At 42.5% G+C, this 23,944-nt stretch overlaps 1 protein-coding gene across 8 annotated transcripts in view; it reads left to right on the top strand.

Annotated features, from left to right (window-relative positions):
• The window catches only part of COBL (cordon-bleu WH2 repeat protein), an 803,866-nt gene that overhangs the window by 460,413 nt on the left and 319,509 nt on the right, over window positions 1–23,944 (top strand). For 7 of the 8 annotated variants that reach the window (XM_073549883.1, XM_073549882.1, XM_073549884.1 and 4 more), the window contains one exon: window positions 10,332–10,526. The exons of the other annotated variant lie outside the window; for it this stretch is intronic. In XM_073549883.1, coding sequence (XP_073405984.1) covers window positions 10,332–10,526 — 195 coding nt within the window. The remainder of the gene's footprint in view (window positions 1–10,331; window positions 10,527–23,944) is intronic. 8 annotated transcript variants of the gene reach the window in all.

Raw genomic sequence — 23,944 nt, 5'->3', positions numbered from 1 at the left:
TGATATCACATGTTAACAGTTAAGTATTATATTCGACTCAATATATTAAAACACAAGCCATTCGGCTGATTCCACTCTTGTGTTCCAGCTTGAGAAGTTCCATGTGGAGGAACAGGACAGAAGTACAATGTTTTTGAAGCCTTGCCCTAGATTGTCATAAATAAAGATAAACAAAATTAAAAAATATATAAAAATATATAGTATAATGCGTCCGTCAGCATATAAGCATAATATCACATATCATACCCAAATATCAATTTAACATTAATGAATAAAATATATAATAAAAATGTCTCCAACAGATACACACATAGAGTAAAATCAGTATATATATATATATAATGAGTTTCAGATAAATGGAATAAAACTATTGTTTTCATTGAGACCATGTGGTTGGACTGTATTTAAAGTCCAAATCCACCTGGTCTCACGTTGTCCAAGCTTACGACTGACATCCACACCCCTAATACTGGTGGGTAACATGTCAATCCCACGGAAATATAATTTAGTACTATCACAGTTATGATGTTGTTTAAAATGCCTTGGAATTGTTTTTAGGGCATTCACATCATTTTCCGTTGCTGCAGCTTTAATACCTAAAATGTGCTCCCGAACCCTCACCTTAAATTGCCTTGTGGTCATACCCACATAAATTTTCCGGCATGGACACATTGCAAAATATACCACTGCTTTCGTGGTGCAGGTAATGTGATGTCTAATCTCAAATATACGTGTTTCACCTTGATTAAAAAATGTTTTAGTTCGTTCTACATTGACACAGGCAACACAATTGCCACATGGGAAACATCCAAGATCTTTTTTTGGAAAATTGTCCAAAAAGGTAGGTATCGAAGCCGGTGTATAGTGACTTTTTACTAATTGATCACGCAAATTGTCTGATCGCCTGAACGTAATCTGCGGCCTATTTGGAAGATAATTGGCCAAAGTTGAATCAGCACATAGAATAGGCCAAAACTTATTCAGACATTCTCTAATCTGCTCAGCTTGAGCATTATATTTGGTAAAAAATCTAACCTTATTCGTTGTCTCCTTTTGTTTGTTGGAATATAACAACGAGTTACGTGACGAATGTTTAGCTCTTAAATAGGCACGTTTAACTGTACGGTGACTATACCCCCGAGCATAAAACCTTGTTTTTAGATCAAGTGCCTGCTTTTCAAATATTTCATCAGATGAGCAGATTCTTCTCAACCGAAGAAACTGTCCAATAGGTACTGCTCTAATTACTGATTGTGGATGGGCTGATGATGCATGCAGTAATGAATTGACTGCCGTTGGTTTACGAAAAATATTCGTCTGCAGCAAATTTTTCGAATCACGTCTAATAGTAATGTCAAGGAAATCAACAAAATTGGAGTTTGCATTGTAAGTTAATCGAATATTCAAATCATTATCATTGAGACTCTTCATAAATGCATCCAATGTCTCAAGAGAACCCTGCCAGATCAGAAAGATGTCGTCGATGTACCGTGCCCAAAAGAGAACACGGTCAACCGACGACAGCCGATCCGACAGGAAGAGGTCCCTCTCCCACAACCCCAGGAACAAATTGGCATAAGATGGTGCAAAAGATGCGCCCATAGCTGTACCCTGGAGCTGCTGGAAGAAGGACCCCTTAAAGGTAAAAAAATTGTGGGACAAAGAAAACTCCAACAGTTGCAAAATCAATGACACCATACTCGTTCCAAGGCCAGAAGACTCTAGAAAAAAACGACTTGCTTTTAATCCATCGCTATGCCTTATACTAGTATACAGTGATTCTATATCACAAGTCACCAATATAGTATCATCATCCATATATAGTCCATCAATCTTTTTTAATATATCAGCAGTGTCTCTCACATGAGAGGGGAGACATTCAACTAATGGCTGTAATTTACTATCAATATAACGATTCACCTTTTCTAAATAATTACCTGTCCCCGATACAATCGGCCTACCAGGTGGGTTCCTCATATCTTTATGAACTTTAGGCAATAAATAAAATGTAGAAATAATGGGTTCAGGGACTTGCAAAATTGTGTAGAGTTCTTTAGATATAACACCATCGTTATAAGCCTGTGTTAGGATCTTGGACAACCCAAGAAAAAAGCTACCAGAGGGATTAAATGTCAGTTTTTTATAACATTGTTGATTATTTAACTGACGGAATGCTTCTTTTTCATATAGTTTAGTTGGCCATATAACTATATTTCCCCCTTTATCAGACGGTTTAATAACAACATCATCCCAACATTGAAATTTAGATAATGATTTACGTTCCTCACCTGACAGATTGTCATTCTTCATATGTCTTGGAATCGCCTCCAGATCCTTAGAGACTAATTGGACGAATAAATCTACATTGGCACATGTTGAAAGAGCCGGAAACTTCCTAGATTTGGGGCGTATAGATGCAGGAATTCTATCATTCTCAAGAGTATCGTGTTCAACTGCCAGTTCTTCAAGAGTTCTTAAAGCCTCCTGCTCCGTTTCTGTAGGAAACATTTCATGTGAAGTCTGATCATGAAAATGCTTCTTAAAAATTAATGACCTAGCAAAGATATGTAAGTCTTTGATAACAGTGAACAAATCAAAATCCGATTTGGGAGAAAAAGACAAACCTTTTGACAATATATGTAGATCAGTCACAGTTAATACATGCTCACTCAAATTAATTACCTTCAGTTCATGTCTATCATTGTTTGGTGAAATCCCATTACTCCTTTTATAAGGAAGTTGTCTTTGTTCACGGTTACGTTTAGGTCTACTACGGAATCTTGTCACCATATTAAAGGAGGCAGAAGAAGAACTGGCAGATGTGTCACTCATAGATGTAACTGATGATGTGGACGGAGTCCTTGAGAATCCGCGATTCTGTTTAGACTTTCTCCATCTATATACATTATTGGATTGGAAATCCTTCAAATCACGATTATATTTATTCAACTGAGTCTCCTGTATATTTTTGACAATTGTTTCCACAAATTTATCCATACTGCCATTCATCTCTTGAAATTGTTCGGCAGACAGATCAGATTTAGCTTGCTTGAGTAATTCATCCAAATGTCTGTCTAGCTCAATCAGGGTTTTTTTGTTAGAATCAATCAACATTTCCATAAACTTCCTAGATGTATCATTACAGAGTTCTTCCCAGGTTTTAATGAAATTCTCATCATCTACTGGGTACGATGGGATAATCTTAATACGCAGTCCCCTAGGGATTAGCTGCTTAGCGATATAGTTCTCCAAAAATCTCATATTCCACCAAAGTCTAGTTCTTTTGGACAACAATTGCTTAATAGAATTATCAAAATCCACTTTCCTCTGACCATTAGAGTATTGAGCATCTGCTCCATTATTAAAAACTTGATTAATCTTGCCAAGCCACGTGAGTTCACTGGCTTTATAGTCCATCTCCTTAATAAACCTGTGCAAAACACAGCAATACAATTTAAGAAAAGAAACACGAAATAAGGAGAAACAGCGAAATTTACATTATATTAGGATAATGCTATGAATAAAAATAGTATATCGCCGGAGTATGATGGACTGTTTAAAGGACAGTCGTGTTACAAACACCAAATTTACATAAAGAAAAACGACCAGAAAGTCCCAGAAGAAAAATATATTTTATTACGTCATTATAGAAAATAGTTAAAAACCATTACATAAAATTAGATAATACATATACTGAACAAAAAAGGGGGTTACGCTACCCAGGTATAAAGCATAAAAAATGTACCAAAAAATGTATAAACAATTGGTGATTAAGCAAAATAGATAGTGATATATATAATAAATAATAAACAATATACAGTGCACAAACACCAATAAAGAAATTAAAAACCATAAACACAAGTGTAAGCCACTGCCACAATGAAAACCTATAAATATCAAAATAGTGCGTCTGTGTGATAAGGCTAAAAAAGGACACTATATGTGAATTAAGGTGTCAAGCTGACCAGGAAAGGAAAAATGTAGCAAAAATAAACATACAAATAAGTGAAAAAACATATATACAACCTCTCCTGGTCTCCTGGGGAAGCAACCCGGTCCCGACGCGCGTTTCGGCGCTAAGCCTTCATCAGGGGGTGGCGTCTCACAAGGAGAGGTAAGTATAAATACTGGCGCTAACCAGTAAAAATGTGGGTGTGTGAAAAACAAGCCAATCATTATAAAGTGCATATGCGAAAACATGCAAGCGTCATCGCGCAACTGCGCAGAAGCACTGACAAAATGCTGGTAACCCAGAACCGGCATTCAGTATTGAACCGGAAGAAAATGTCCGCCAACCGGAAGTCGACGTTACCTGGCAACCAGGCGCTTAGATTATCATGTGCCTGGGAATTAAACCAACAAAAGTCATCATAATTGCTGAGGGACGACAAATCCCATGACCAACGGGACAGTGACAAACCTTTAAAGGTAACATTACTAGACAAAAAATCCGTAAACCGGAAGTGACCGTTACCCGGCAACCAGACGCCTAAAGTATCATGTGACCAGGGCGATGATGTCAACCTAAAAAAGCGTCATAGTTGCTAAGGAGCTGGTGGTCACATGTACAGAACAAAAATGAGTGGTCTAAATATAACCTTGCCACGAAACCGGACATATGAATTGTCATATAAAAAAACCATATCACCAACACTAGAACCATACAAATTGGGAGGTAAAAAACAATCATAGATCCGGAAAAGGTTTTCTTAATCACTCATAGCAAGCGATACCTTAGCCGGACCATTACGGCTACCAGGTCATCCTAGACAGTTATATAGCAGACAACTAAGAACAGACATATGACAGAAATAGACAAACATAAGGGGCATAACGCACATATCTAGACCGCAGCAGAAACCGACGCACATAAAGCAGGGGAGGCGGGAGCACAGGGGAGGGCGCGTCAAGTCGCAAAGGCGGCAAAAAACGCGACATTTTAGGTATTAAAGCTGCAGCAACGGAAAATGATGTGAATGCCCTAAAAACAATTCCAAGGCATTTTAAACAACATCATAACTGTGATAGTACTAAATTATATTTCCGTGGGATTGACATGTTACCCACCAGTATTAGGGGTGTGGATGTCAGTCGTAAGCTTGGACAACGTGAGACCAGGTGGATTTGGACTTTAAATACAGTCCAACCACATGGTCTCAATGAAAACAATAGTTTTATTCCATTTATCTGAAACTCATTATATATATATATATATACTGATTTTACTCTGTGTGTATCTGTTGGAGACATTTTTATTATATATTTTATTCATTAATGTTAAATTGATATTTGGGTATGATATGTGATATTATGCTTATATGCTGACGGACGCATTATACTATATATTTTTATATATTTTTTAATTTTGTTTATCTTTATTTATGACAATCTAGGGCAAGGCTTCAAAAACATTGTACTTCTGTCCTGTTCCTCCACATGGAACTTCTCAAGCTGGAACACAAGAGTGGAATCAGCCGAATGGCTTGTGTTTTAATATATTGAGTCGAATATAATACTTAACTGTTAACATGTGATATCAAGATTTATATGGTTGTTATTAATCTTTACTCGGTATACGGCATGTTTGATATATGTATTTTTGTACACTTTATTTTATTTAACATATACACTTGGTATCACTTTATATGGGGCTTTTATTAATATTTTTGCATGTCATGTTTATCAATGATTTATTCATTTTTATTGGTATGGGTCGCACCTTCCTGACCTATGCAGGTACGCACATGTGGCGGTGGTATGCGGTTTGCCCTGGTGGGGTCGCGTTTTTTGCCGCCTTTGCGACTTGACGCGCCCTCCCCTGTGCTCCCGCCTCCCCTGCTTTATGTGCGTCGGTTTCTGCTGCGGTCTAGATATGTGCGTTATGCCCCTTATGTTTGTCTATTTCTGTCATATGTCTGTTCTTAGTTGTCTGCTATATAACTGTCTAGGATGACCTGGTAGCCGTAATGGTCCGGCTAAGGTATCGCTTGCTATGAGTGATTAAGAAAACCTTTTCCGGATCTATGATTGTTTTTTACCTCCCAATTTGTATGGTTCTAGTGTTGGTGATATGGTTTTTTTATATGACAATTCATATGTCCGGTTTCGTGGCAAGGTTATATTTAGACCACTCATTTTTGTTCTGTACATGTGACCACCAGCTCCTTAGCAACTATGACGCTTTTTTAGGTTGACATCATCGCCCTGGTCACATGATACTTTAGGCGTCTGGTTGCCGGGTAACGGTCACTTCCGGTTTACGGATTTTTTGTCTAGTAATGTTACCTTTAAAGGTTTGTCACTGTCCCGTTGGTCATGGGATTTGTCGTCCCTCAGCAATTATGATGACTTTTGTTGGTTTAATTCCCAGGCACATGATAATCTAAGCGCCTGGTTGCCAGGTAACGTCGACTTCCGGTTGGCGGACATTTTCTTCCGGTTCAATACTGAATGCCGGTTCTGGGTTACCAGCATTTTGTCAGTGCTTCTGCGCAGTTGCGCGATGACGCTTGCATGTTTTCGCATATGCACGTTATAATGATTGGCTTGTTTTTCACACACCCACATTTTTACTGGTTAGCGCCAGTATTTATACTTACCTCTCCTTGTGAGACGCCACCCCCTGATGAAGGCTTAGCGCCGAAACGCGCGTCGGGACCGGGTTGCTTCCCCAGGAGACCAGGAGAGGTTGTATATATGTTTTTTCACTTATTTGTATGTTTATTTTTGCTACATTTTTCCTTTCCTGGTCAGCTTGACACCTTAATTCACATATAGTGTCCTTTTTTAGCCTTATCACACAGACGCACTATTTTGATATTTTGATATTTATAGGTTTTCATTGTGGTAGTGGCTTACACTTGTGTTTATGGTTTTTAATTTCTTTATTGGTGTTTGTGCACTGTATATTGTTTATTATTTATTATATATATCACTATCTATTTTGCTTAATCACCAATTGTTTATACATTTTTTGGTACATTTTTTATGCTTTATACCTGGGTAGCGTAACCCCCTTTTTTGTTCAGTATATGTATTATCTAATTTTATGTAATGGTTTTTAACTATTTTCTATAATGACGTAATAAAATATATTTTTCTTCTGGGACTTTCTGGTCGTTTTTCTTTATGTAAATACAGCAGCTTAAAGGCATAGTACTCCCACAAGCAGAGTGTCCAGAGTACTCACAGCAGCTTTTTGGTACAGTACCCTAATAGGCGGAGGGAAGCAGAGTACACACAGCGAAATAAAGGTACAGTGCTCCCACAAGCGTAAGGTGCAGCGTACACACAGCAGCTTAAAGGCACAGTACTCCCACAGATATGAGTTCAGAGTACACACAGGGGCTTTTAGTACAGTACCCCCACAGATATGGGTTCCAGAGAACATACAGCGGCGTTTTGTGCAGAATGTGCAGTCCTAATCTGTCCCTCACTCCTATTGAGCTGCCAATCACAGCTCCAGAAGTGCCCACAGTTTAAAAGCTTGTTGTTTGACTGCGCAGTAGCCTTTCAACAAGTTTTATTAGACTGGCGACCAGAACAGGATATACAGTAAAAGGTCTGCGTTAAGGGTAAGTTAACTGACCCTGAACTTTACCATTTGGGTTCGCTCATCCCTACCAGCCGTACCTGTTGCATAAACTAGGTTAATTGTACCCTGCACAGGCGCATACTTTTTACAAAAAATATATATATATAAATTGTGCAGACAACAAAAATACATCAATGTAAACCTGTGAGACTGAGATCCTCCATCACAAATTTTGTCAAAAAAGCTGTAATTGAAGTCTGTATACAAGTTCTATTACTATTGTGATAAAAATCGAGCTTTTAAATGGTAATATGCATGAACCTTTGATCACATAGTGGCTACGTATCTGCAGTCAAGATTTTTCCAATAAAAAATGTAGTAATGGCCAAAAAACTGCTAAGCAGGTTGCTGTTTTAATTTTCCTAAATTGCATTTTAATATTGTTTTTTATGGTCAGCACACAACCTGGGTAGGTCAGAATGCTTACAGCTTCACTGTATCAATCGATAAAATACAGAGATGCAGAGCAATAGTGTTTTTATGTTAAGGATGGTATATACACTACCGTTCAAAAGTATAGGGTCACTTGGAAATTTCCTTATTTTTGAAAGAAAAGCACAGTTTTTTTCCAATGAAGCTAACATTAAATGATTGAGAAATACAATCTATACATTGTTAATGTGGTAAATGACTATTCTAGCAGCAAACACATCACAAACGCATCACAACACAGAACCAGACAGAGGGCAGTAAAACCTTCACACTGCTTATCTATGAACTGTTCCAGTATTTATGCTTATCACTCCCTCATAATGACTATTCCACTTCACATCACTTGTCTTAGCTATTGGGTTATTTCTGTGCTGTCTTTTGTATAAATATGTTATCCTTCAGATTTTGTATTAGTCTAGACCTGCGTAATCTCAAAAGCTTGCAACTTGTTACCATCTTTTCAGTTAGCCATTAAAAGGTATCAACCAATGAGGACTCTCAATTCTAAATATTCTTCTATCTACTGGCTAACACGGTACAAAGATATATATCTTTCCTGTATTCTAGCAGCAAACGTCTGGTTTGTAATGCAATATCTTCATTGGTGTATAGAGGTCCATTTCCAACAACCATCACTCCAATGTTCTTATGGTACTTTGTGTTTGCCAACGGTGTAAGAAGGCTAATGGATACCCTTGAAAAACCTTGTGCAAGTATGTTAGCACAGCTGAAAACAGTTTGGCTGATTAGAGAAGCTATAAACCTGACCTTCCTTTGAGCTAGTTGAGAATCTGGAGCATTACATTTGTTGGTTCCATTAAACTCTCAAAATGGCCAGGAAAAAAGAACTTTCCTGTGAAACTCGACTGTCAATTTTTGTTCTTAGAAATGAAGGCTATTCCATGTGAGAAATTGTCAAGAAACTGAAGATTTCCTACAACGGTGTGCACTACTCCCTTCACTTCAGAGGAGAGCACAAACAGTCTCTAACCAGAGTAGAAGAGAAGTGGGAGGCCCCGCTGGACAACTGAGCAACAAGACATGTACATTAGAGTCTGTAGTTTGAGAAATCGACGCCTCACAGGTCCTCAACTGGCAGCTTCATTAAATAGTACACGCAAAATGCCAGTGTCAATGTCTACAGTGAAGAGTAGACTCAGGGATGCTGGTCTTCAGGGCAGAGTGGCAAAAAAAAGCTATCTGAGACTGGCTAATAAAAGGAAAAGATTAATATGGGCAAAAGAAGACAGACACTGGACAGAGGAAGATTGGTAAAAAGTGCTATGGACAGACAAATCCAAGTTTGAGGTGTTTGGAACACACAGAAGAACATTTATGAGACCAGAACAACTGAAAAGATGCTGGAAGAGTGCCTGACGCCATCTGTCAAGCATGGTGGAGGTAATGTGATGGTCTGGGGTTGCTTTGGTGCTGGTAAAGTGGGAGATTTGTACAAGGTAAAAGGGATTTTGAATAAGGAAGGCTTTCACTCCATTTTGCAACGCCATGCCATACCCTGTGGACAGCGCTTGATTGGAGCCAATTTCATCCTACAACAGGACAGTGACCCAAAGCACACCTTCAAATTATGCAAGAACTATTTAGGGAAGAAGCAGGCAGCTGGTATTCTATCTGTAATGGAATGGCCAGCGCAGTCACCAGATCTGAACCCCATTGAGCTGTTGTGGGAGCAGCTTGACTATATGGTATGCAAAAAGTGCTCATCAAGTCAAACCAACTTGTGGGAGGGGCTTCTGGAAGCATGGGGTGAAATTTCTCCAGATTACCTCAGCAAATTAACTGCTAGAATGCCAAAGGTCTGCAATGCTGTAATTGCTGCAAAGGGAACATTATTTGACGAAAGCAAAGTTTGAAGGAGAAAATTATTATTTCAAATAAAAAATTTTTTTCGAACCTTGTCAATGTCTGGACTAGATTTTAAATTCATTTGGCAACTCATTTGATTAATAAAAGTATGAGTTTTCATGCAAAACACAATTGTCTGGGTGACCCCAATCTTTTGAACGATAGTGTATGTAAATGACATTAATAATTTAGGAAAACATTATAATTGAGAAAAGTAATGTATATTGGTTAATATGAATTTTGTTCAATACTAACTCCATGTTAAAATTCCTTATAAATTGAATTGGAATTATTTACCATATATGTTATATTTTTTATCTTGCTGTCAGCAAAGTAAATGGCAAGAGCTGCATGCTTTTGTTATAATAATGCAATGTGTGTCACCAAGAACAGTGGACAATATTTCATGTTATACTTATGTTCTCATTTTCCATTACAGGGCTTTTCAACCGCTCCAAGCTCCCCATCTTTGAATTCACGTTCTAGTAAACTTGGTGCGTCATTGTCACTTAGCAATATTTCTGGGATTAGTGCTAGAACTGAGGTAAAGAAGCGCAGAGCACCTCCTCCTCCAGAACCAACATCCCCATTAGTTGCTGTTGAGAAAACTCCTGAAGATATGTCAACTAGGCCGGTATGCTATTATTCACTATAGAACTGATATACTGCAAAGTATTAAGAAATTTAGTGTATAAACAAATATCAGTATTCTGAAATTTTAGAAAGATGTGTGGATGTCAACCATATTATCAAATTATACTTAAAGAGGATTGCTTGTCTTGATTTGAGGATTAAACTCTATGGTCGGTTCTCCTGTCTTCTGAGCTATTGCCCTTTTCTTCCCTGTCCTTATGCTGATGGTTCCTATTGTCTTTATTTTTCCTTTCTGGGATTGCTACTTCAGGTGTTTCCCATTTTCCTGTTTTGCTTGCTCTCTCCCATTATGGGTTGAGCTATACACATTCTCCCTTCACTACACTTCCTTGCTGGCTATACTTTTAAGTGAAGTGGTAACGAGTTCCAGCTCTTCAGCTAAGGAATTTTACCTCCTAGGCAAACACCGTTTGTATTTCTGCTGTTTGTTTGCTTGTTTGCCTTCCCAGCACCTTTCCTTTCTACTCGATTAAGTTGGTGGGAAATTATTCTTGTTGTATTTATGATTATGTATGTATGTGGACTATGATAGCGCTAAATAAGAAAAGTGTAATAGCAAATAAATACTCCTTAGTTCTCCTTATTTTCCCTTAGTGCACATGTTTTAAGTTTCCTCACCCTTGGTCCGTTTACCCCTCTGCACACTTTCCCTCTCCTGGTTAGCTGTGCACTGCGGCCTCCCCTCTGGTTTCTCTGGAGGTACAAGAAACCCCTTGACAGCTTTTAATGGAGCCATGTCTAAGATTGTGTTTTTAAGTTGTGTAGCTAGGGATAGTCTAGTCTAAACAGGGACCAGTAGGGTGTGGGTGTGGTTTCTCTCTGTTGTAGGCTTTATTATTCCTGTTACCCATGTATGAGTGAGTTATGTGCATAACAGAGGACCTGTGACCAAATGTTTCACTTTGATCTCCACATACGATGTAATGGTGGCTGCTGAACAAAGGGTTTGTAATGAGACATAGCTAAATTTACTTGTGGTGCCCCTCCTCCTCATGCAAGGAGGTTACACCAGGAGAAATTTAGTGAAAGTTTCCCTTTAAAGCTATACAGAGACTTTTACTTTTTGTTTTGCTACTATTAAGCTAGACCAGCAGTTAAAGGGAATCTGTCACATAATTCATACTGCCTTCACACAGGTATGTTCTTCTCTAAAATTCTCCAGCCTTTCAGAGAAAACATTTTGTGGATGCAGCATGGGAATATATCAGTAGAGTTGACTAGTCCGTTGTTGTATGTAGCCCAGCTAGCTGTAGCTCCTGACTAGTCACATCTATTCCTATAGTTCCAGGCTTGATTTTTACACAATGTTTACTCAGACAAAGAGTTGAAGAGATATCTTTAAGTGAAATTTTTATAAAAGAAGACGAATAAATTATTATTATTATTATTATTATTATTATTATTATTATTATATTGTTATAGCGCCATTTATTCCATGGCGCTTTACATGTAGGGAGGGGTATACATAAAAAAAAACAAACAAAAAAAAACAAGTACAATAATGTTAAACAATACAAGTCATAACTGGTACAGGGGGAGAGAGGACCCTGCCCGCGAAGGCTCACAATCTACAAGGGATGGGTGAAAATACAGTGGGCGAGGGTAGAGCTGGTCATGCAGCGGTTTGGTCGATCGGTGGTTACTGCAAGTTATAGGCTTGTCGGAAGAGGTGGGTCTTCAGGCTCTTTTTGAAGGTTTCGATGGTAGGTGAGAGTCTGATATGTTGTGGTGGAGAGTTCCAGAGTAGGGGTGATGCGCGAGAGAAATCTTGTATGCGATTGTGGGAAGAGGAGATAAGAGGGGAGTAGAGAAGGAGATCTTGTGAGGATCGGAGGTTGCGTGCAGGAAAGTACCGGGAGACGAGGTCACAGATCTATGGAGGAGACAGGTTGTGGATGGCTTTGTATGTCATGGTTAGGGTTTTGTACTGGAGTTTCTGGGCAATGGGGAGCCAGTGAAGGGATTGACAGAGGGGAGAAGCTGGGGAATAGCGGGGGGACAGGTGTATTAATCGGGCAGCGGAGTTTAGACTAGATTGGAAGGGTGCAAGAGTGTTCGAGGGGAGGCCACTGAGCAGGAGATTGCAGTAGTCAAGGCGAGAGATAATGAGGGCATGGACTAGGGTTTTTGCAGATTCTTGGTTGAGGAATGAACGGATTCGTGAAATATTTTTGAGTTGAAGTCGGCAGGAAGTGGAAAGGGCTTGGATATGTGGTTTGAAGGAGAGATCAGCATCAAGGATTACCCCGAGGCAGCGAGCTTGTGGGACTGGGGAGAGTGGGCAGCTATTTACTGTAATGGATAGGTTTGTTGGGGGGGTCACGTGAGATGGGGGAAAGATGATGAATTCTGTTTTGTCCATGTTAAGTTTCAGAAATCTGGCAGAGAAGAAGGATGAAATAGTGGACAGACATTGAGGGATTCTGGTTAGCAGGGAGGTGATATCTGGTCCAGAGATGTAGATCTGTGTGTCATCAGCATATAGATGATACTGAAAGCCATGAGATTCTATAAGCTGTCCCAGGCCAAAGGTGTAAATGGAGAAGAGCAGGGGTTCTAGGACTGAACCTTGTGGGACTCCGACAGATAGGGGGCGAGGTGAGGAGGTGGTGTGTGAGTGTGAGACGCTGAATGTCCGGTCTGTTAGGTATGATGAGATCCAGGATAAGGCCAAGTCTGTGATGCCAAGGGATGAGAGGGTCTGTAATAGTAGGGAATGGTCCACTGTGTCAAAGGCAACCGACAGGTCCAGGAGGAGAAGGACAGAGTAGTGTCGCTTGCTCTTGGCGGTTAAGAGGTCATTGGTGACCTTAGTAAGGGCAGTTTCAGTGGAGTGGTGTGACCGGAAGCCAGATTGAAATCTTACTTTTCAATATTGCAATCTTGGTGGAGTTTGGATCCTGGCTTAGTTGATGCAGAATCAACAGGTGACTGTGTGCTCCCCTCCATACATAATACGACACTCAACAAATTCTCTTCCATTATTTTGCAAAGTTTTTTTGTGTCACATAGAAGGGTACTTAAGTACATCCACTTCCTTAGGATATTAATGGATCCTACTGCTGGTACTTTAAAAAGTAATATTTATTATATATTTAATATAAAAATTAGCACTTTTCTTGACAGACTGGTTTCATACTATTAATGATTGATGGTATTTTACTATGATGTGACATGTATGGCCTCAGACACATGTTCAGTATTTGGTCAGTATTTTACATCAGTATTTGTAACCCATTTAAAAATGCAGGAGTGGTGACTAGAGATGAGCGACTTTGCCTTTTTTCGGGTCGAGTCGGGTTTCATGAAACCCGACTTTCGCAAAAGTCGGGTCGAACGAAATCGGCCGACTATAGGGAAAAGTCGGAGGCCGATTGAAACACGAAACCCAATGCAAGTCAATGGGGAAGCAAAGTCGGCAGGGAGTGGAAGACCGTAAACACACCTACAGTGCCCATTTTAATGCCAAAAACATCAATTCTTATAACTGAAGCTTGTCTCCCTTAATTTACTTCCTAATAATAGTTACGCATTGAAAACTGGGTGTTATTTGGCTAAAGTTGTGGGGGAGTTGGGCTGGCTCCAGGTTTTCGTGTGCCCTGAGCCAAAGAGTGTCAGTGCGCCCCTTTAACACATACCACAACTCATGATGCTCCGATACACCACAGAAGTATAGGTATAGTACAATGACACATACTTCACTGCTTACATGACATTACTGATCTATTTTAAATTGTACAATAGCTCAAAACAGGACAGTATATTACTCCATACAGTGTTATGGCCACCACATTGTGCGCCATACAGAGTAATGATCCCCATATATTTCTCCATACCAAATAATTAGTCACATATAATGTTCCATACAGTATCTGATGAGCTCCACATAATGCTCCATATATAATGGAACCCATTTGTAATGCTCCAGTGTATAATGTGCCCCTTAGATGCTACTCCAGTGTCTGATCTGCCCCATTTACATTGCTCCAGTACATGATGGGCCTCATGGATTCATGGATGATGCTCCAGTGTATGATGGGCTCCAATAATGCTCCATATATAATGGGCCTCATTTGTAATGCTCCAGTGTATAATGTGCCCCTGTGATGCTGCTCCAATGTCTGATTTGCCCCATTTACAATGCTCCAGTACATGATGGGCCTCATGGATGATGCTCCAGTGTATCATGGGCCCTATTAATGCTCCATATATAAGGAGCCCAATTTGTAATGCTCCAGTGTATAATGGGCCCCTTAGATGCTGCTCCAGTGTCTGATCTTCCCAATTTACAATGCTCCAGCACATGATGGGCCTCATGGATGATGCTCCAGTGTATGATGGGCTCCAATACTGCTCCATATATAATGGGCCCCATTTGTAATGCTCCAGTGTATAATGGGCCCCTTAGATGCTGCTCCAGTGTCTGATCTGCCCCATTTACAATGCCTTAGTACATGATGGGCCTCATGGATGATGCTCCATTGTATCATGGGCCCTAATAATGCTCCATATATAATGGGCCCCATTTGTAATGCTCCAGTGTATAATGGGCCCCTTAGATGCTGCTCCAGTGTCTGATCTGCCCCATTTACAATGCTCCAGTACATGATGGGCCTCATGGATGATGCTCCAGTGTATGATGGGCTCCAATAATGCTCCATATATAATGGGCCCTATTTGTAATGCTCCAGTGTATAATGGGCCCCTTAGATGCTGCTCCAGTGTCTGATCTTCCCCATTTACAATGCTCCAGTACATGATGGGCCTCATGGATGATGCTCCAGTGTATGATTGGCTCCAATAATGCTCCATATATAATGGGCCCCATTTGTAATGCTCCAGTGTATAATGGGCCCCTTAGATGCTGCTCCAGTGTCTGATCTGCCCCATTTACAATGCTCCAGTACATGATGGGCCTTATGGATGATGCTCCAGTGTATGATGGGCTCCAATAATGCTCCATATATAGTGGGCCCCATTTGTAATGCTCCAGTGTATAATGTGCCCCTTAGATGCTGCTCCAGTGTCTGATCTGCCCCATTTACATTGCTCCAGTACATGATGGGCCCTATTTTTAATTAACCCAGGCATGGTATGTGAAAAGAGCTTCATGGAGTAATCTGAGGTGTGTGCTTCCACATCCTTCACTTTTGGTGTGGGTGAAGGACACAAGGAAAGGGATTGCTCCTGACCAGAAGCCTGCACTGACGACTCAGTACTTGCATTTTTTACATCTTCAGAAGAGGAGGCGATAGAGCTGGAGGCTGTTTCAGCAATGTAAGCCACAAACAGTTCCTGATACTCCGGCTTTAAAAGCAGTCTACCTACTCCCAGAAAAGGGAGCCTTACAGGCCTTCCAGAGCTACACCATGACGCTGGCTCAACAACTCCTGCCTTAGCTGCTATTGTGTTTTTGGCACTACCAGCAGATGCACCACCACCACCATCAGTACCAGGTGGCCCTCCACGCCCACATCCGCGTCCTCTTCCACCATACTTCCTCATGTTTTTGAAAATGGACTCAAAATACCAGCAGATATATGGTACTGTATCAAAAGCGTACAGCTCTATACAGTCTATGGATAACAGTAAATCTCCGTATATATTTCATGAGGCATAGACAGATCCTCACAGGCTCAGAATGGATTACCCAATAAAATAACAAGTTGAAAAAGGGTACAGTATCACCAGATACAAGGTATATATAGTATAGTGTAAACATTCTGATTCTCTGTATACATTTCAGGAGGCAGACACAAACGCTCTCAGGCCCAGTATGGACTACACAATGGTGGCTCAGTGGTTAGTGCAGCCTTGCAGCGCAGGAGTCCTGGGTTCGAATCCCACCAAGGACAACATCTGCAAGGAGTTTGTATGTTCTCCCCGTGTTTGCGTGGGTTTCCTCCGGGCACTCCGGTTTCCTCCCACGCTCCAAAGACATACTGATAGGGAATTTAGATTGTGAGCCCCATCGGGGACAGTGATGAAAATGTGTGCAAACTGTAAAGCGCTGCGGAATATGTTAGCGCTATATAAAAAATAAAGATTATTATTATGAAAAGCTGTAAATGGGTTATGTAACACAAGCGTACAGCTGTATACAGTGTTGGGGTGATCTTAAAGTTCCAAATATATTGCCAGAGTAACAGACAGATGTTTACAGGCTCATTATGGATTACACCAGAATCTAAATAGCTAAAAAGGTTACTGTATCATAAGTGTTCTGCTGTATACAGTGTTGGCCAAATTGAAAATATCGGTATATATTTCCGTAGTCACACTCAGACACTCACTCAGTTTGGTTTTGCAGTGTTCTGCTGTATACAGTGTTGGCCAAATTGAAAATATCGGTATATATTTCCGTAGTCACACTCAGACACTCACTCAGTTTGGTTTTGACCATAATAAAAAATGTTGTAAAAAAGGTCCTGGATAACAAGATAGCAAGTATATATTTTTTAGGGTACAATTGAAATCTCCGTATAAATAGAACCGTAGTCACTCTCTGTTAGGAGTGGCGGAAGGCACTAAATAAAAAATATAAATAAAGTGCCTTCGCCACTCGGGGTCCACCGTGTGGTAGGTGTAGAACCACTGCTAGAGGGTAGCAGAGCACTATGGCGGAAATGTGCACAGGGTTCAATGTCACCCAGGTGCAACAAGCAGTCTCTGTTGTAGGCACAGAGCTGCTCTAACCAATAATGAATAAAGTAACGCTGAGCCTGTTAGCAGCACAGAGACTAAGCGGCACACACACGGTAGTTGGTCACCGGAGTAGTTAAGTATACAGGCACTATCTCCGAAGGACCTACCGTAGTACTTGTGTGCGAAGCGTCGCAACTGCGGACGCACTAATAGGCTGCAACTGCAGCGCGGCGAAGAAGATGCCGCAGAGAGGCACCGCTAACAACGCAGGCGCGGTGACAGGCGCTAGCAGGTGTTGCTGTGGAGCAAGGTGCGCTGGCGCAATTACTGGCTAAAGGACATTCCCTCACACATGCGTATTATCAGAGGGTAGGGGTTTCCAATGAGTCTTTCACCAGATCATGAATCCATCAACAAACACACAGCAGCAAGTAAAACTATACTAGCGCATGGCCAAACAGCCATGCGCACTTTTTATAGCGAACGGAACCTTCCGGAAGTCTCCAGAACCCTGAGCAGAACCAATGGAATCAGGAGCAGGACCTGAGCACCTGACTCCTGAACTCCAATGGGAGATCGTCCCAGGAGCATGCTCAGAGAACGGAATGAAGGACTTAGCCTCCGGAGAGAGTTGCTGCAACGCAATCTCCTCTGCAATCTCTTCTGCAGTGGACAAAGAGCAGGAGACTGCAGAATGTGAGGGTCTAGATTCCTGCATAGTCAGGGCAGAAATCTGACTCCTAACACTCTCAGATGCTTACACAGTATGCATTTGACCATAATGTTAAATGTCGAACAAAGGTACTGTATAACAAGATTCAAGCTGTATCGAGTATAGTGTAAAAATTTGTTTCTCCGATTCACCGTATATATAGAAGGCGTAACCCACACACGCTCACTCACTATGGATGATGTAGGGAAGGTGGACTGACAGACAAACCAGCCTGTAGTGAGAAGCAGAGGTGTAGCTCAGTGTAGGTGTGAAACCGCTAAGATAAAGAGAAAGGGTGCAGTGTAGGAGTGGGACTGAATAACTGCCATTGGTCAGAGAAACTGTTAGGTGATGGTGGGCGGAGTTACCAGAACTGGAAGTATAAAAGGCTGAAGGAAGGTTCTGGAAGAGTCAGTCAGCAAAGGAAGCACAGTAAAGAGGAAGTTCTGCTGAGGAAATAGAGACAGTGGAAAGGCTCCAGAGAGGACTGACAGTTGAGGCGGTCATGGGGGGGTGGCCCAGAGGACGGTAGCCGCAGACGAAGACGGCCTGGGGCTATCATACGGGCGGTGTGCTCAGACTGATGCAGCACTGTGGTGGTTGGGTCTAGGCCAACCACAGTGGAAGAGCCACAGAGGATGCCACAATTATAGTTACAAAGGAAGTGAAGGTATGGGGTCTGCAGCAGCAAAAAAGGCAAATGCAATTCTAGGATGTATTAACAGAAGCATACAGTCTAGATCACGTGAAGTCATTATTTCCCTCTACTCCTCTTTGGTCAGACCTCATCTGGAATATTGTGTCCAGTTTTGGGCGCCACATTTTAAAAAAGACATTAACAAACTGGAGCAAGTTCAGAAAAGAGCGACCAGAATGGTGACCGGTCTGCAAACCCTGTCTTATGAGGAAAGGTTGCAGGATTTGGGAATGTTTAGTTTGCAAAAGAGAAGACTGAGAGGAGACTTAATATCTGTCTACAAATATCTAAAGGGCTGTCACATTGTAGAAGGATCAACTTTATTCTCATTTGCACAAGGAAAGACTAGAAGCAATGGGATGAAACTGAATGGGAGGAGACACAGATTAGATATTAGAAAAAACTTTTTGACAGTTAGAGTGATCAATGAGTGGAACAAGCTGCCACGAGAAGTGGTGAGTTCTCCTTCAATGGAAGTCTTCAAACAGAAGCTGGACAGACATCTGACTGGGATGATTTAGCGAATCCTGCTTTGAGCAGGGGGTTGGACCAGATGGCCCAGGAGGTCCCTTCCAACTCTACGATTCTATGATTCTATGATTATGTGTGCAGAGAAATGTAAAACGGCTGTGGTGAATTGCTGTTGTCGGCAGAAGGATGGGCACTAAAAACGGACCTGTTCAATACAAACTCTGTCTCAGTCTCGTGTTTGTCTGCGGCAAGAAGAGGGTCCCCCCCACAGTTGGTTATCCTACAGATGATACCTTAATACAAATTTTTGAAACAAGGTACTGTATCAGCACATACCAGGTGTGTCCTGTCTATTGTTAAATTTCCGTCTATACTTCCAGAGTCAGACACAGACACTCACAGGCTCACTATGTATTACACCAGAATTAAAAAAGTAGAAAAAGGGAAAGGTATTCATAGCGTACACCAGTATACAGTGTTGTGGTACTTTTAAATCTTCGTATATATTTCAATCTCAGTAAGCCAGTCAAGAATCTCCGCTACTGGAAACTACATGGATACAAGTATAGACGCAAAGTCGAGTGTTATCAGAAATTTTGGAATTACTCATCGCGGGAAAACCTCCCGGTAGATGTTGCAGAGGCGATGCAGACCCTCAATTACTGTGGAGAAAGCGAAAAAGGTTCTTTGTGAAGAAAGGATTGCTTTATCGCAGTAGCGTGGATCACATCACCATTACTCGTCTCCATGAAATTGTGATCACAGGGAGAGATGTACCCATGGTCCTCACTGCCTATCATGATGTGTCTGGTCATTTTGGAGTGCAAAAGACAGAAGCCACAGGCCGTAGGCGATTCTATTGGATTGGCATGAGAGGAGACATTGAAAAATGGTGGCAGGAATGTCACACGTCTGTGACTATCACAACTGTGAAAGTTGATCATAAACCACCACTGCATCCGCTTGTAAGTTGTTGTCCATTTCAAATGGTAGCCATTGATCATCTGAAGGTAGAGGCCAGTAGGACAGGCCATAGCTACATCTTAACCATCATCAATTTCTAGTGGCCGTCCCTGTGAAGGAATTACCTGCACAGACTACACAGCGGTGGAGCAGAGAGAGGTAAGTATTGCAACTTGCAAGTGCTGTGGCCATGACCAAGCAGGGGAGGCACAATCGTGGTCGACGGTACTGGCACAGGGCCCCTCATAGTACGCTTGTGTGTCTGACGGCGAGTGGGCCCTCCCACCGTCTGAGACACTGTATTGGGCCCATCCACCTGTTCAGAGCAACGGCACTTGCCCGAGTGCACCATGTCTTGACCACAGCTGTTGGGGGAGGGGTGGGCAGCCCAGTTAGGGAGGTTTAAAAATTGACATATGTAGATGTGTTGGCTGGACATTCAGCTGCTGCAAAGGGCGTAATTGGGCAAGTTCGAGGAAGAGGAGGAAAAAACCGAGGCACTTTTCTGGTAACCTATGTGTCATCAGGGGAAGGTGGGACAAAATCCTTTGAAACCCATGCATGGTTCATTTTAATGAAGGTTAGATCATCAACATTTTGGGTCAACGGATGGGTCCTTTTTTCTGTCAGGATTGATCCAGCAGCACTGAAGACTCTTTCAGATAACACACTAGCAGCAGGGCAAGCGAGCTCCTGTAAGGCATATTGTGCCAATTCAGGCCAGGCGTCCAGTTTAGAGGCCCAATAGTCAAAGGGGAATGACCTGTGTGGGAGAACATCGATATTGGAGGAAATGTAGTTTGTAACCATAGTTGACAACTGCTGCCTCCTGTCACTTTTAATCGATGCAGTATTAGCAGTCTTGTGAGCGGTACTTGAGAAATCATTCCACAACATGGTCATTAAACCCTTGTCTCCAACGCCACTTCTGCTGTGTGCACCACGAACACCTCTTCCATTGTGCCCACTATGGCTCGTGCACCATGAACACCTCTTCCATTGTGCCCACTATGGCTCGTGGGAGAACAAGCACCGCTGCTGTGTGCTGGGAAAGCCTCAAACAAACGGTTTACCAGAGTTGCTTGTTTGTTTGCCAATATCTAGGTTCTCCTGTGGCATGATGTTGTGTAATTTGCCTTTGTAGCGTGGATCGAGGATGCTGGCCAGCCAGTAGTCGTCATCCCTCATCATTTTGTCAATGCGGGGGTCCCTTTTTAGCATCCGCAAGGCATAATCGCACATGTGAGCCAATCTTCCAGGTGTCAATGATGCACTGCCCGTGGTGGGTGAAGGAGCAGTTTCTGGCAAATCCACATCCCTACAGTCACGCACAAACTGTCTCTGACCTTGGAACGCCAACATTTTCTCTTGCTCCCTGAGAAACATCTTCCTGCCCAAAATAATCCTCCTCCTCTTCCTCTTCTTCCTCCACCTCGTCCAGGACAGTTCCCTGACCAGACAATAATAATAATAATAATACATTTTATTTCTATAGCGCCGACATTTTCCGCAGCACTTTACATTTCAGAGACAATGGCTGACTGTCATCAAGGCTTTCCTCCTCCTCCTCTGCTGCAGATGCCTGACCCTTAATGTGCGTCAAACTTTGCATGAGCAGACGCATAAGTGGAATGCTCATGCTTATGATGGCGTCGTCTGCGCTTACAGCCGTGTGCATTCCTCAAAACACTGAAGGACTTTACAGAGGTCTTTCAGCTTTGACCACTGCACACCCGACAATTCCATGTCTTCCCTCAAACTGCCTGCCCGTGTATCCTCCCACAAATGCATTACAGCCTGCCTCTGTTCGCACAGCCTCTCAACCATGTGCAGGGTGGAGTTTCACCTTGTTGCAACGTCTATGATTAGTCGGTGCTTGGGGAGGTGGAGCAATCGCTGCTGCTTCTGCATACGACTGGAGTGTACGGCCGAGCGACGGATGTGCGAGCACAGTCTTCGCACCTTATGGAGCAGGGATGTTAACTCTGGATAATTATTAAGGAAGCACTGCACCACCAGGTTCAAAGTGTGAGCCAGGCAAGATATGTGTGTGAGTTTTTCACGGGCTATGGCTGCCACAAAATTACGGCCGTTATCACTGACTACCTTGCCTGCCTCAAGATGTAGACTGGCCAGCCATGACTCTGTTTGTCGCTGCAAGTAGTCGGCCAGTACCTCCGTGGTGTGTCTGTTGTCGCCCAAAGACATCATCTTTAACACAGCCTGCTGATGCTTACCACTAGATGTTCGATAGTGGGACACCTCGTGTGCAACACTGCCAGCTGCGGATGTAGTGCTCGTGCGACTGCGCTCTGTGGACGAGCTTTCGCCGATAGACGAGGAGGAGGAGGAACGAAATCCTACAGCCAACTGTTTCCTATACCGTGGGCTAGGCAGCACTGTTCCACCGCTGCTGTGCCCTGTGGAGCCTGCATCCAACACATTAACCCAGTGCACAGTGATGGACACGTAACGGCCCTGGCCATACCTACTGGTCCATGCATCCGTTGTGAGTTGCACCTTTCCACTCACTGACTGTTTTAGTGCATGGACAATGTGGTCTTTCACATGCCGATGGAGGGCAGGGATGACTTTTCGAGAAAATAAGTGCCGACTGGGTAGGTCATAGCGTTGGACAGCGTAGGCCATGAGGTCGCGGAAAGCTTCACTTTCAACCAAACGGTAGGGCATCATCTCTAATGAGATTAGTTTGGCAATATAGGCGTTCAAACACAGTGTACGCGGATGAGAGGATGAGAACTTTCTTGTCCTACTCAGAGTGTCTGGTAGGGTGATCTGGACTGGAGAGCTGCATATGGGGGAAGTAGCGGTGGACCGGATGGAGTGAGAGGGGGTTGGTGATGGTATTGGTGGTGATGGTGTTGTGTTGCAAAACCATTGTGATTCCCTGAGTGCTTTGGCCTCGCAACGACACCTCCACATCTAGTGCTGGTGGTGTGCTTAATGGTGGCAGTGGAGCGTTGTTGGCTACCTTCAGTCGGAGCAGGTGCACATGTGCTACCTGAGGTTTTGTAGTCCGTCCACGCTTGCAAGTGCATGTTGATTAAATGTCTAAGCATGCAACTGGTATTTCTGAGTTGTTTACCTCGGCTAAAGGTCCTTCCGCACTTCTTACAGGTAACCTTTGCCTCATCAGTAGGATTTTGGACAAAGAAGTGCCACACTGCACTCTTCCTACTATGGTAAACATTTTCTGGCCTTGCACGCTGTGCAAAGTTGACCGTCTGGTCAAGCTGTCTTGCAACTCTTTTAGTTTTTGTTCCATGTTTTAGGACAGCTACGGGCCTGCTAGATAACCACTGCTGCGATGTCAATGCCTGCTGCGGATCCTTCTCCTTATCTGAACTATTGCTAGCGCTACGCTCCTCCCCCAATGGATGCCAATCCGGGTCCAGAACTGGGTCATCCATCACCTCCTCTTCAAAGTCATCTGCACCTTCCTCTTTACCTTCCTCTGTGTCACCGTGTAAGGTGGTATAGCATATGGGAAGGGGCACCTGGTTTTCATCAGGGTCAGATTCTGGCTCAATAGACTGCGAGGGCAATGTAGTGCTGTGGGTCAATGTACGAGCAGAATCATCTAGCAGTGGCTGTGCATCAGTGCACTCCATGTAAGATTCATCTTGGACTGGGGAATTCAGGATTTGACAGGGTAACCCGGGCATGGTATGTGAAAAGAGCTCCATAGAGTAATCTGAAGTGTGGGCTGCCGCATCCTTAACTTTTGGTGGGGGTGAAGGACACATGGAAAGGGGTTTTTATGACCAGAACCCTGCACTGATGACTCCGTGGTTGCAGGTTTCGACCGTTCAGAAGAGGAGGCAATAGAGCTGGTGGCTGTTTCGGCAATGTACGCCAAAACCTGTTCCTGATGCTCCGGCTTTAAAAG

This window comes from Dendrobates tinctorius, unplaced genomic scaffold (genome assembly GCF_039654945.1).
Source record: "Dendrobates tinctorius isolate UK_male_01 unplaced genomic scaffold, ASM3965494v1 ptg000162l, whole genome shotgun sequence".
NCBI lineage: Eukaryota > Metazoa > Chordata > Amphibia > Anura > Dendrobatidae > Dendrobates > Dendrobates tinctorius.
The sequence above is the reverse complement of the archived record's forward strand: the minus strand, read 5'-3'. Positions and strand labels throughout refer to the sequence as shown.